We start from the raw sequence: 15,124 nt of genomic DNA, 5'->3' as shown, positions 1-15,124 counted from the left end.
CAGCTTTATAAATCACTGAATATTTATGACACAATCACACAGCCTGTCAGCCACATGATCCATTTTGTCCCAAGACTGTCAGGAACAACATATTTATTAAGGAATTATAGTTCCATTTCTGCGCTCAAATCTCTTTTTCTGAAAGCCCAGCCCTTCTCCAGGAAAGCCAACATGACAACACAGGCAAGTGTAGGTTGCTACTGACTTTTTACCTTTTTTTTTAAACCAATAAAACCAGGCTCCAAGACTAACACAGTCTGCCACTTTTTATGAGCATTAGGTTGATTATCACAGAAAACAAACAGTATAGATAATACTTATCTTCCCCTAACTAGTAATAAAAATACTTAGTACCAACAAGGAAACAGTATTAATTTTCCAAACTCATTACACGAATTTCAAAATCCATCCTTTAGTAAAAAGGTATGGACAATACCAGTCTAAAAAAACCCAAACTTTAAATGCACAACCATGGGATCTACATATACTATCTTTTTAAAACATAGAGCTTTTTCTAGAAAAGTACCAGCACTTCTAACTGGCAATCTAGGCTTGATTATCTCACTGAGGGGTTTGGGTTAACATCAAGGGCTGCATTTCCACTAGACCTGCATAAACTTGGCAAAAAGTATTTTCTTACACAGTAGTCAGCTGCTAGTTAAGTGGGTCTACCTGAAGAAATGAACTTCAGGCTAAAGGCCCCGCAAGGATGGGATGAAAAATCCCATGACTTCTATTCTAGGGGACACTCAAGAGCCACATGACTCTCCCAATCCACAACTAAGCTGCCAAACTGTACCTGTAATCAGATGCTTGATTTCTGACATCTACCTTTTCAAGATTTGATATTTTACTAATTGATATTTGCACGGGAAATGAGAGAGAGGGAAAAAAATGCCTCCCTTGACATACTTAATGAAGGAAACCCAAGCAGTCGATGCTCTTTCACAGGCTTGCCTAAATTACAGCAAAACAGAATGCACACAGAAACAAAATCACTTCAAATACACCTATCCTAAGGTAAACAGTAAACATTTTAAAAGAAATACAGAAATTAAATGGACAACAGGAATTATATTCATTTATATGTTGGGTTTGTTATCACAAATGATGCTTGTTTTCCTGGAAAACAAGGATTGAGGTCAAAGATGCATGAAAGTTTGGTTCTGAGGACTGAGAAGCTTTTTTCCTCGGTCATTTTGTGTATAGGGAATAGTGACAAAAAGCTAAGTGAAAGAAGAAAAGTCTCACAGGGCCAGTCATAAAGACGGACTTGGAGCACTCTGACAAATAAAGCTATGTACACATAACCATGATTAGGCAAGCAATGAGGCTAATATTTTCCCCCTTTTCCCCTGTCTGGCACGTGAAGTTGTCTGTTTTCTGGAGCTTGGCACCTTTTCCTGCATAGGCTACACGGCGCACAGCACTTGAGCAAAGCTGCCTCTAACTCCCCCAACAGGCCCGAGCCCACACACATTCCAAGAGAGCAAGGGGATTTGTGTCACACTGTTATACAGCAGCCTGGATGTTAGACTGCTTTGACAGGAAAAAGAAAAAAAAAATCTGAATTTCCTTCCCAGTTCACATTAAATTCTAACTTGACTGCTTTAGCTACCACAGTATAAGGGGAAACTCTGCCTTTGTGCAGAGAAAATGTAAGATTTAGAGGAACAGAAATGAGATGCTCGGCTCTGTCCAGCTGTCAGAGCACTCACATAGGCAATGTCACAGTTTTGTAGGAAGCGTCATAGTTTTGAGCCCCTTTTCCTGAGGTGTTTTACATATATTATGTCAGGTAACTATTGGAGAAAACTAAAAGACAAAAAAAAGAAAAAAGAAAAAAAATGTCACAGCACATATAAAAATAAAATCACTGCAGACATCTGCTTTCCTATCAAAAATATATACAGAAAACATTTACAGAAACTAATTTATAAACACCTTTATACAGACCCAAGTATATCTAAGCTAAGAAAGAGCCAATATACATCTGTCAAGAAAAACATCTGCCAACTCATTTTTGTTTCTTTATTTGCAAGAGTAACTGCATGGTGTTAAGAAGAAATAAGCCAAGAGGGTATCAATAAATGCAAGAGTTTTGATGCTTAGCTTGCCACACGATACTTACATAAGCAAAGGGCACAGACATCATGAAATGAAAACATGGTGTACCGTTGGTTGACAAAATAATCAAAGAGTCTTTATCAATGTGTTACTACAAGCGAGAACATTTCAAGAAGGCTCTTGCTATCCTGAACCAATTCCATTAGAAGACAGAAGCTTAATGAGTTGGATGTAAAAACATAAAAGTGCAGATGACAAGTTGGGAGAGATTATAAACCCTTTTGGGGACATGAACAGAGTAGGAAAGTTAATAAGAGAAAACTCAATACAGACAAATGTAAAGTACTACGCTCAGGAATAAGAAATCAAATGCACAAATATGAAATGGGGAATAATTGGCTGGGCAGCAGTATTGTGAAAACGAACCTGGAGGGCATGTGGACTGTAAAATGGATAATTTTGTCAGGAGGGGAAAAAAAGAAGAGGCAAGTGTTCTGGGGAGTATTAGCAGCCATGTTTTATATATAAAACCCAAGAAGTATATATTATATCAAAAGAGAGGTAATTATTTCATTCTGCTCTGTTCTATGTTCTGATCTGGATATGATAATAATAAGACAGAGAAAAACCGAAAGAGCCCAGAGGCAAGCAAATAGAATAACAGACAGTTTAGGACAGGGGGAGGGGGAAGGCCCATGACAGAAATTTTCAGTTTATTTTCCTGAGAAAACAAAAAATTTGAAGGAAACAAAATTGAAAGAAAAATGGGATGTTATGGTCTTGATTACTGCATTCTAACTTGTTAGAAAGGGACCTTCATTAAAATTTAGCTTTTCCATGTCCACCGAGACAAGAAATCTTCACCTAGAGAGATTTCATGTTCTCACTTATTATCTTTGTGGGACTAGAAGACAGAAATATCCTGAAGCCTAAATAAGTGTGGAGGTCATCTCCAATTTCTCCAATTAATGTTGGCTGCTATGTGGGAAAAATCCTCTCTTAGTAGCTGGAACAACAGCCTATTTATTACCTGACAGCTACAGACACGGAAACAAGTGGAACTTCGGGGCTCAGCTGAGCAGATAGCAGAAGAGTGCAAGGAATGAAGAAGTGGGCACCAAGCTTCACCTCAACCTGGGATGCTTTCCTTCTGGTCTCATCATGAGCCAAGAGAGCAGGGACAGTAACCAAGGGGCCCCAACCGCAGCCAAGAGAGCTGCGGAGGCCTGACACCATCTGTAGCAACGGGACATTCGGAGAGCAGGCCTGTCACCAAGCTGTGCTCTTCCTGGTGCCCAAGGACGTTTCTGTGGAGCAGGCTCAAGATAACCATTTTCAACAGTTTTTAATTACCTACGCAGAGAGCAGCACAGGGCACTGCACAGGAGCCTGCCCCTTTTGCACCCTGCAGACTCCAGCAGCCATCACCATTAGTGACTCTGCCCAATTATGCTGCCATGTGGCATCATGTGATCCCACATTTTTAGCCTCATTCCCTAGGGAAAGGAGGCCTACGAGGCCACGCTGTGTGCAGGCGTGAGCATCAGGGCACACCTGTCCACCTACGATAACTTCAGAGCTCCTCAACTCGTTCCACATGGATGTGACCGAGGGACCACGGTCTCAGAGCCGTGAGGTTTCTACGAGTTGCTTCATCTGTTTGCATTTATGGAAACACTGCAGCATGAGCTCAACAAGATAAATGCCTAGGAAATCAGACTTCATTAGCTCTGTAGTCCTCTGAATGCTGCGTTTCCGTCTTTCTCTGGGATGAATCACGGCCTGGCTGCGCAGGACACAGCCTGTGGCAGCAGCCGTTCGCAGCACCACGTGAAGGGGACCACACGGGGCAGAGAGCGCACGCCAGGAGAGAGGGGGCCCTGCCACACGTGGGGATTCCCAAAACCAGCCCCAATGGTAGATTCCATCTCTGCACGAGCCATGGGATTGTTCTGCACAAGAGACAAAACATTTAGGAGGAACTCTGCCCAGAGGATGAATAGCTGTGAATTCCCTATCTTCTGGATACCCAGCCTGGTAACACAGTATCTCATTCTAAGAAGCAGTGGCACAAGACCATAGGAGTTGTACACACAGAATTAGTGGTTAATAAAATGCTCAAAAAAAAAAAAAAAAAAAAGAAGGCCTACATATATATCTCAAATTGGGCACCCAGTAATCTGTGAGTATTTCCGTCTTTCATCTTTCTGGAGCGGCTGGCCACATACATTCAGGTGTTTGTGAAACTCGGATATCATGGTGATGGGCATCAAAGAAACAGTACATTCTTCCTCTAGGAACATGAGTGTTAGGAAACAGCAAGTAAGCCACAAGGCACATACCAAATGACAAGAAAAGAGCAAATTATCAAATAGCTACTCGTTATGCAAACAATGCTCTATTCTACACAATTTAAAAAAGGCTTTTTTTTCAGAGAAATAAAAATACATCAATGGACATGCAAATGAGAACAAAATAAGAACTACAGTTAGGAAGCAACCATATTTTTCAAGTTAAGAGGGATTCTTGAGGATACAACTAAAACATTCAGAAATGACACACACTATTTCAACAAGCTTTCAATGGCAAATCCAACCATTCCTCCCAAGTTCCATCACACAGCTCATCATTTGAGCTCCATTTTACAGAACCACCATCTACATCTTTGCCACTTCAGCTATGCCAGTATTTGATAAGTGTGTGTAGGTTTTGCCTTCAGTGTAAAGCATTTTACCCTTGGTTTCAAAGACATTTTTGGCAGTGAAAGAACAGTCCTCTTCTCGCATCTGGAGAGAGTGTATATTCCTCCTAAACCAGTGTCAAACTTAACAAAAATCCTCCCCTTCCCATGTGTGTCTTCAAAATATTCTGTTTGTTTGTTTGCTTTTTGCTTTTCCTGGTACTACTTCTGCACTTTTCCTGACTAGTTTCACCCAGCTCCCACTCAAACCTCTGATCTTGATGCCAGTCTCCTGAGATAGTAACTTCTTTTTATCACATCCCTACCTCTGCCATTTCTATCCTGCTCCCTCCAGTCTCCCTCATCAGCCAAATCCCAGGTATCTCCTTATCTCCTTCTTGACTTCTTTTGGTTGTAGGCACCCATTCCTTCCACCAATGTCCAGTCCCAATTTTTCTCCTCAAGCTTCTCTTTTGATTCCAGTATTTCCTAATTCCTTGGTCCCTTTCCTAGACCCTTTGCCTAACCAGTGCCAGTTCTCTCCAGGCACAATCTGCATTCCCATCACACACTTATTGCTATGTCAGGTTCAATCCCTTTCCCTGACAAACAGCAATCAGCCGGGCTCCTCATACAAATTTCAGTTTTCCACCCGTAAGTGACCTCTATCCTCCTTTCTCCTTCTTAGCTCCTACCTCCCGTCTCCTGTGCAGCCAGGCACAGGTTTTTACCTCGTTGGGGGCTGCTTTCACCCCCAGCCCTTGGCTCCCGCAGGTCTGTCACTGCGCGGGTCAGGATGTGCACTCCATGCAGAGACCCAGCGTTCAGAGCTTACTCAAATCCCAGGCCATGGCATACGTGCAGTCTAGTCAGGAGGCACCTTTGCTGCCTTTGCTGCAGAGGCGAAGGATTTCAGAGATAGCAGGTAGCAAGCCCTAAGCATATGCAAATGGGTCTTTCTGAAAGACTTCTATCCTGGCTAGATTCAGCTGTTTTGTCATGCAAATGACAAAGGACATATCCCTGCAAAAAAACACCTCATGCTTTTTCAAATGTTCCAAAGGAGAGAGGTACTACAGATTTCCATAGCAAAAAGTTGCCAAAACTTTTAAAACACAGGAAAACATATTTTTGTATGTGTCTAATTTTCAAAATCAGCCAAAACACTGCAGCTCAATTTTACATACAGAGCAATTAAACAAATCAAACAAATCAGCATAATGTATAGTATATATATATGCACACATGGAGTACAGCAGTATGGATTTATAAATATATATTTTCTATCCTCATGTATATATGTCACTGCCATTATAAATTTCAGTCCAAACAGTTAAAGTTTGGCAAAGTTAAAAACCCTTGTTTGGCTACTTCAGCACTTGGTGATATTATCATCTGCCTATAATTTAAGCAAAATGAATTATTAATATATACTGGTTTCCGTTAATTACTGTCTCCTCCAGCAAGATTTAATTATCTCTAACCCAAGCCCGAATCATGCTCACTCAAGTGAGCAGTATGTCAGCTGTGCAAAAGGGGTTTCAATGGGTTCCAGACTTCAAGTCCTGATGCTTCAGCAGCAAAGTTTGCTTAGCATAACAAGAAGCTAAGAAAAGGTAGAATGAGACACCTCATGGTATTCATGATTAACAATAAACGCAGAGAAAAAATACTTTTATGAGAAGACCAGTGAAGTAAGGGAAGCAACACAGAGATTTTTTTTTCCACTGGTTCTTGCCTTTCTGGCTCAATAAAACACTTCAGCAAGTGCTCAACTACATGCAAACAACTGGCTCTGCTATAAGCAAAACACTTTAAAGTTTGGTATGTATTTCAGCACACTGCTATACTCAAGTTGGTTTCTAGAGGCCATAATCACTATCATTGTGTCTGTCAGTGACCTGCTAAATCTACAGTCTGAATTACAGCAGATACGTTATTTGAAATGGCTAGATACACTCTTGAATATATCTGCAAAATACAGAAGAGTGCTGGAAGCCATCGTGATCAACAATAATTACTGAGAACTATCTACCTTTTCCAGAAACTTCCTTTCTCTACTCTTCCTTATTAAAAAACACATTCTTGTAAAGCTGTAAAATAAGTATGTTCACAGACTCTCAAAGTAGTATTCCCGCAACTTCTACACCAGTTGCCTCAGGTAGCAGAGATATATTTTACGATGGATGAAAGAGGTGTGCAACTGTCAAATCTAAATTTTGTAAAATTGTCTTGATTAATCTGTGAGTTCTGGAGGACTTTTTTTTTTTTGGCAAGGGGAAAGGGGAGGAATAAATATATCACCACTTGAAGCTTGAAAATCTACTTCACTATCTCCCATTGATAAATATAAAATTTATCAATGATGGCAATAGATCTTAATCTGTCTTTTTTTTTTTAAATGTATCTTACAAACACCACAATGGAAAGTAGCAATATAAATCCATACATTTTGAAAAAGAAAAGAAAACCCTCTCTAAAAATCCCAAAGTCCTCTAAAACCTTAGCAAATCTCCAGTGTTTACCAAAGAACATCACAATCGAATGACAAGAGCACTGGTTAGTTTTTTTTTTTTTTTACAGAGAACTTTATTGACACCAACAAGAAAAAAATGACAGAACTTGTGTAAATGCCTCTCTTCTCCTGCTGAGGAAAAGTTGCATATCAAGGCAGGCACCTCAGCTGTTCCTATAAAGGCCCCATATATCCAAAGGGGCAGTCAGCCTAAAAAGACCTGAGGGGAAATAACAAAGGGGAGACCTTCTGTTTCTCCAGAGCAATGGCGAGCTGAGAAAAAGGGAGAAATCCCCCTCATTCCCCATGCAGCCAACTTAGGCAAAAGAGAAGGCAGAAGAGCAGGTTAGCAGCAATCACAACTCGCCCTCTCTCTAGGTCCCTAAGCTGCAAAGAAGGGGTAACAATGTAGAAGCAGTAAAATCAGCTATTTTGATCTTGGAGCATTTTATATTAAACTAAATAGGAGTGTCTAATCACCTGGCAATTTTTAAATAAAATCAGCACAGCTGGTGAGCTCAAGGAGAGAAAGGCACCTGAGGAGAAACCTCACACAGAAGACTGCTGAGATAAGGACACCTCAGGTCTAAACAGCTAGTGCTTTCCAGAATTTAACCTGGTTTATAATATATGCCCTTTAACCAGCTTTGTACATGCATTTTCTGACTTAAGCAGTGTTAATATCTGTAAACATTGCAATCTCTGAATACCTGTAAAACTGCTGTTTACAAAGGTATATAGCCGGATACAAAATGTGTGTGGTTGATCCTTCCTTCTCCATGATTAGCAGCTCAGAGCTTTGCCACTCAGTGAAACATTGCTAGGTCCAAACTCCTAATCTGAGTTAATCCAATTTCAAGGAATAAGAGGAAAATCAAAAAGATATATTTGCTGTGAAGAGATAACAAAAGAAGACATTAAGTTTCCTTTTTTTTTTTTCCCTTTGACAATTGCAGATGAGCCTCATTTGGCCCCGACTCAGCCCGGGTAGCAGAAGAGCTATTGTTTAATACAACTTTCCCATCCATTAGGCAAAAGGGGTGGCCTGAACCCAGAATCAAGTCACAACTGTTCCAGATCAGGAGGAAAGGGATAAAAATATTTCTGATTTCTCTCTTTTCATGTTCTTTGCACTACACCGATACTGTGCCCCCACTTTTGGTGTTTTACTTAGCTGTGCTAGACTGCAGGGTTACAAAACTCCGTAATATTTTTCCTGATTTGCTGACAAACTACATAAAATTGTATAAAACTATGAATATGTGTATATAAAAAACTATAAAACCTTGCCCCAAGGTCAGAAGGGAGGGACAATGAGAAGGAGTATAAAACAAACTTCATCTTTGGAACTGAAAACTTGACAAGTGCTACTTTAAGTGACTTGTAAAAACTTCATTAATTTAATAGATATTAAATAACTCCAAAAGACTTAAATATTAAAGACAGCACTCTTAAAAAAAATTGGACCTCATCAGTATGTAAAATACTACATCCTTGATTGCAAGAACTGCTCTACACCTTTTCCACACTTGAAAAATACTTTGCAGATTTTGTATATGCTAGTCCTGTCTCTAGCACACAGGGGAAGAAACATTTTCCACACAATCAGGCCATTCAAACTTGAAAGTAGTGTATTTTTTTAATTATATTTACCTAGTTATTGCAAGTGTATTTAGTAGAACTGTTACTAGCCATTTTAGACACCTAGAACCTGGAGGAGACCTGACAGAGCTAAGGGTGCATTCTATGTTCTAAAAACTTTTAAAAGTCAAATTAAACGTAATTACAGTTTGGTTTTCCTGATTAATTAAATAGTTGATATAGCAGTCGAACATACATATTTCCTCCAACGTTTTCAAATTAACACAGTCAGAAAGATGTTTATTTTTGCAGGAATATTTCATTTTCAAGCAGAAACAAGTATTTGCACATCATCCTGGGAGAAGCATTTCAGGACTGTAAAAAATATCATATGAGAGAAGAAAAACAAAATAAGCAATGCCAGCCCTTTGGCTGTCAGAAAAGAAGTATATGAAAATGGCAATGACGGGATCTGATCTGCTAGAGAAGAAACCTGAGGAGATGCAATACAAAAAAAAAAAAAAAAAAAAAATCTGGAATGTAGGCTATATAATGGCATTCCACAATCATAAGCCAAGTCTTTGGGCTCTTCTTTTCTTCTTTTTTTTTTTCTTTCTCTATCTTTCTTTTTACTAAAGGAAGGTTTGGGGGAGGAAAATGACAGAGGAATAGGGTGTTTCTGAATTTTGAGTTGCGTTTATCTGTGAGTAGAGGCTACCCAAGAAGTTAGTGACCTGTCAAACCCCTGATGTACAACGCGATACACTTCACTGTTTTACATAATATAACCTATACATGAGCAATTCCTATTTCCAGCTGTTAGTTATAATGAGTAGTTATAATGAGACAAAGTGTATTTAAAATCGAACAGCACCATCTAGCAGGACCCCATAACTTTGCTTCGAGGGCAGTTACTGCTCAGCAATGGGTCAGTCTGACAGGCCTGCCTTTAAAACTAAGGATTTTTACATTGCCTAAACTATTGTTATGAGCTTTTTAACAGCGAGTCAGGAAGACAAAAAAAAGTCTGAAAATATTTTTAAAGTTCAATGCTAGAATTGTGAGAGTTCAGCGTAGCAGGGTATGGCACGTGCGTGCAAAACAGAATTAAAAGCAATATATGGGGCTACTGCTTGCAGACATCCAAATATCCCACATTCCCTTATCCAGCCCTGCAGTGCAATCCCATCACTTGCTTCGGGAATTAATCAAGTGCTTTGAAAAACAACTCCACAATACCATAAATAAATAAATAAATAAAAGGTTTAGTGCTACAACTTTACTATACCCTGCAACAATGTTTCACTTGGCCACCTAGGCAATTATTTTCAAACTATCCACAGGGTGGGACTAAGAAGTGCCGCCAGTTACTGAAATTTTAGGGCCCAAGTCCTGTCTCCAGCCTCCCATGTCCGCAATTAACATTTCTGTCTGGGCCCCCTCTGCCTTCCTATATCTTCCTGTTACAAAGTTAGATGGGATATTACAGAACACAGAAGGATGTTTTAAGTTTCTCCCAGCATCTCCCTCTCCTTCAGCAGCAGAGGTGCCCAGCCTGCTCCCGCTCCAGGAAGCACACATGCCAACCACTGGAATTAGGAAGTCTCTAAAACACGGTAGCAAAGAAAACTTTTAGGTGAAGGTTCAAGACAAACTGCCCGAGGGAAAACTTCTCCATCATGCCCGGACTACTCAATCTCGTGCTAATCGCGGTGCCGGAGCAAGGCGGTTCTTGCAGAGGACACACGCGGGCACGCCGGCCGGCTCCAGGTCCCCCGACCGCCTGAGCGGCGTCACCCCTTCCCTGTGCAGGCCCGGCAGCCTTGACCAGGCTACAGGCAGCGCTTCCTCCTCCCTCTGCGCGGCGCGGCGCGGCGCTCCGCTCCCCTCGGCGCACACGGGCTTTTCCTCCTCCTGCACAACCTCCTGCCTGGCCTGAACCAAGCTCAATAATGCAAAGCGAAGCTGCAACTACAGCCAACTTAAAGAGACACCCTCTATTCAAAGTCATTCTCCTTCTCGCTAAACATTTTGCCCCTCCTGCAACTGCGAGCAACGTCAAAATATCTGAAGGAGGGAGATAACCCTCCGAGCCGACAGCACCGTTTGCTGCCCCATCGCCGCCGTTATATTTACTTCGGGCACTGGCTGCATGTGCTACACGGTCACTGTTCACCGCTGCCCAGACGCGCTGCCAGTTCCCTCAGCCTGAGCAGTATTGGTTATATTTTTTCCCTCCCGTGTCGTTTAAATAAAGAAACCCTTGGGCAGTTTTATACCATTTTATTCGCGTTTTCAGCACCTCGGCGTCGCACAAAGTAGTTCCCGCAGAGCGTTTCGGCGCCAGCCCATTTCGACAGAAACCGGCGCGCCGGGAGCCCTTTCAGCCCGCGCGCCGGGGGCGACGCGAGGGCGCGGAGCCCTCCTCGCTGACCCGGTCCGGCCCGAGCTCCGCGGCAGAGCGGCCCGCAACTCCCGGCGCCCCCCAAAAAGCCCTTCCGCTTCCCCCGCACCAGCTTCGTTTTGGGGGGAAAACGCCGGGCACAAGCACGGGAGGGCCGGCCCGGCCCCGCTGCTCTGCCGCCGGCCCGGAGCAGTCCCCGCCGCGGGCGGGCGATCCCTCCCCCGCTCGCCGTAACCCCGTTTCCACTCGCGGAGAACAATGCGCCGCTCGGCGGGCCCCCCGCGGGCGCTCCCGCCGCGCCGGCCGCGGCGGCGCCGCCGAGCCGCGGGGCAGATGGCGCGGGGGCAGCCGCAGGCGCGGCGCCCATAAAAAAAGTTGGGAGCCGCGGAGTTGCGAAGCGGCGGCGGGAGCCTCCCGCTGCCCGCGGTGCCCGGCGCCCGCGCCGCCCCTCTTTGTTGCCAAAGTTGTCCCAACACCTTGGCCCGCCGCGGCGGGGGGCGCCGCGCGGCAGCCCCCTGCAACGGCCGCGCAACGGCCGCGCAACGGGCGGCGGGGGAGGGGTGCCCGCGGAGCCACCTGCGCGCCCGCCCCGACGCGGGCACCCCCGCCCGCCCCCCTCCGGCCGCCGCCGGTGCCCCCTGCCCTCCGGCCCTGGCCCTTCCGGCCCCCCGCGGCCCGAACGGCGCCCGCCGCCTCGCGGGCTGCCCCCTGCTCGCGCCCCGCGGCGCCCGCCCGCCCGCAGCAAAGTTACTTTGCGCGGGGCCGGCGCGCGGCGAGGCGCCCCCCGCCCCGCCCGGCGGCGCGGTCCGTCGGGCTGTACTCACTTCTCCCTGGCCTGGCTGTCGGACGGGACGCTGCTGTTGCTCTTGCCTTTGCCGTACATGCCTGCAGAGAGCTCCGACTGTCACGCACCTGTCAACCCATCACAGCCTCCCCGGGAACAGCCCCGTCACCATGGCGACGCCGCCACACACACACGCCATTGGCCGGCCGCGCGGGCGGGCACGCCCCCCGCGCCGTGACTGACAGGCGCAGACCAGGACGGGCCGCCGCCTCCTCCCCCCCGCGCCCCCCCGCCCGCTCGGCTCCTCCTCCCCCCTCCCCGCTCGCGCTCTCCCTTCCCCGGCGCAAGGGGGAATTAGAAACGGTTCTAGAAGGATTTTAAACAACTGGCTGTTCCGAGCGCGCGCCTCCCGCCCTCCGCCGCTGCCGGCGAGGGAGAGCGCGCCGGAGAGAGCCAAAGTGCGGACTGGAGTCGGCAGCCGGCGCCGCCGCGCAGCGCCCGGCCCCGCCGCGGCTCCGCCGAGCGCAGCGGCCCCCGCGCGGCCCCCTCCCCGCGCTGCCGCCGCCGCCGCCGCGCGGAGGCGCCCCCGCCGCCCCCCGCGGGGCCCCGGCGGCAGCGCGGCGGCCGCCCCCGCCGCCCCCCGGCCGGCCGCCCCCAACGGCCCCAACGGCCGCGCGGGGGGCCGGGCTCGTGGGGCTCCCCCGCGCTGCGCTCCGCGCTCGGGCAGCCCCGAGGTGACCCGCGTGTCGTGGGCTGAGGGCCGGGCGCGGCCTGTGGCTGCTGGAGGTGGGGGAGGAAGCGTTTCCTGAGGCAAAGCACGATGGCTTACAAAAGCTTCACGCACGCACGCACACACAAAATAATAATAATAATACAAATCGTGAAGGAAAATTCAAGGAAATGCTTTGATTTCTTTAAAGACACATTGCAAATAATGGCGTGCCTCAGAGCAGGGTGGGAAGGGAGCGCCAGCGGGGCCGTGGGCTTAGGAAGTAGCCTCACGCCTGAGCGGGGCTCAGGACCTTCTCTCCGCTTGCTGCACAGGCACGATCCTGGGCGTGCGGAGTCTGGTACACGCGTCTCGTCACAAACACAGCACTGCCGCTTCGACTTGCTCGCGTGTGGAACACATGGGGGGTTTCGGTGTTCCACGTCAGGCGTTCAGAGTGCCTTCTGGTTGTAAATACACCCATCTCCCCATTGTGTTTACAGGAAGAGGTCACTACCATGAAGCGCAGCACTAAATTCGGGGAGGGAAGTTGTACGAGATGTAGACCACCAGCATCTGTTTATCATTGTTAGAGCTGCAGAAAAAAAAAATATCCTCTGGATTTTCAGCTGTGAGAGTGAAAGAAATAATCGGTGAGGTGAAATTGGTTTGGGGAGATTAAGAGAGTATTAATGAGCAACTGGAACAAATTAGAGGCAGAGCAGTAGAGACAACAGGAAGGAGTAAACTGCCACAGGGTCCCACATCCCTGCCATTACACGAGCACCGCTCCCCACCGTGGGCCCTCATTCTGTGTGGGGCTCATGCTTCTGCCACTAGCAGTTTATCAGATTAAAGTCTACCACAACAAATGCCATCTCATACCAAGGCTGTTCGTCTTTTCCCCAATGTATTATATATATATATATATATATATATATACATACACATATATTAACAGGCCAGTAGGAGAAAGCAGTTGAAACGGGAGTTTGGAAAGAAGTGAAACAGACTCTCTGTTCAACCGGCTGCTCACCCCAGGCCTCCGCATGCTTGCAAGACCAGGGGTCCTGCTCGCTTCAAGTTGCACCACCAAGACCAGAGAAAGGATGACAAGGTGCCAAAAAAGGGTGGTGGTGGGAGCAGAAAATCAGTGAAATGACAGCAGAAAATTAACATGAAAGAGGGGGACTGGAAGCGTAAGAGAAGCCAACAAAGGAGGAGAGGAGGTGTCGTTGCCCATAGGTGACCATAGGTGAGCACAGACAAAGGGAATGAATGACCAGTGCAATGCACAAGGAATTTGGGTGACAGAAGAGGGAAAGGGCTAGAAAGGAAGATCCTGAGGAGAGTGCATGGGACATATTTTGCCCTCATTCATACTGAATAATCCTTACATGTCTTGTACCATGGAGTTCACATGAGGGCTTGTCATGTGACCAATTGCATTCAATGCGAATACAGGTAGCAGAAAATGGTACAAAGAAAGACAGGCAGGGAAAGAATCAGGGCAGAGAACAAAGAAGGACTTGGGTTATGAGTAAAATATATATAAAAATGAGACTAGCTGAGAGAAGCAAACGGGTGAACGTGGATATTCTCAGGCAAACACACAAGGGAGAGTTGACACTTATTTTGGTACCAAACTATCAGAATCCCGAGTACAATTTCATCTAAATACATGCTTGTGCTTGTGGAAGAGCTGTGATCACCCTGTCAGATATGCCAGCTATCCCTCGTTACGAACTTTACGCTGCCACCCACCAGCAAAGGGAGCAGCACATGAAACTGTAACAACAGTGAAGTCATCCCTGGCCAAGGCCATCTTCTTCAGCTCTTCCCTTCTTGCTGCACAAACCCCTCTTGGCATATGTGAAGTGGTTTGGTTTCCCTCAGTAGTTTTGCCGCCTTTGTTTGTGGCTTGGGGGTTATTCTGAGAAGATGGCCAAGACAGTGTTGTCAGTCTTGCATAGGGATGTTTTTCTGGGAAGGAACCATGTTGAGGTGTTTGCTGCAGATGAGGTGAGATTGTTCTAACACCCTTTGGATATTCATTTCATAACAAGATTTTCATAGCTGAAAATACTTTGTTCTCAATTTCCTTGTGATTTCTGTTGGTCCGAAGGACTGCAGAGGCTCTAGGTGTTCATAGACCAAACTCCAGTTTGGGGACTAATCCTTGCTGGGCAGAATGGTCTTTGTGAGGGTAGAAATGGACAGGCAGGAATGGCCAGGAGCAGCCTGCCTCCAACGACAGCTCTGCTGCAGGACCCACACGGTGCAAAGCTCCTCCTTGCAGGTCTGGCTGCCAAATGGCCACTAATGTTCAGAGGCCGAGCTTGTAGCTTTGCTTAGAGATCCTTCAGTGGAAAATACAGAAATAG

The 15,124-nt window shown here is 46.1% G+C and overlaps 1 protein-coding gene across 4 annotated transcripts in view; it reads right to left on the bottom strand.

Moving 5' to 3' along the window:
• SSBP2 (single stranded DNA binding protein 2) overlaps window positions 1–12,250 on the bottom strand; it is a 167,846-nt gene extending 155,596 nt beyond the window's left edge. For all 4 annotated transcript variants that reach the window (XM_088522104.1, XM_088522102.1, XM_088522105.1 and 1 more), the window contains exon 1: window positions 12,072–12,250. In XM_088522104.1, the coding sequence (XP_088378230.1) occupies window positions 12,072–12,130 (59 nt within the window). In that variant the 5' untranslated portion in view covers window positions 12,131–12,250. The remainder of the gene's footprint in view (window positions 1–12,071) is intronic.
• Between the last annotated feature and the right edge of the window lie 2,874 nt (window positions 12,251–15,124).

Source organism: Tinamus guttatus, unplaced genomic scaffold (genome assembly GCF_059628265.1).
Source record: "Tinamus guttatus ecotype Peru unplaced genomic scaffold, ASM5962826v1 Tinamus_guttatus_pri_ptg000149l, whole genome shotgun sequence".
Classification (NCBI taxonomy): Eukaryota; Metazoa; Chordata; class Aves; order Tinamiformes; family Tinamidae; genus Tinamus; species Tinamus guttatus.
Note: the sequence above shows the minus strand (reverse complement) of the source record. Positions and strands in the feature narration are given on the sequence as shown.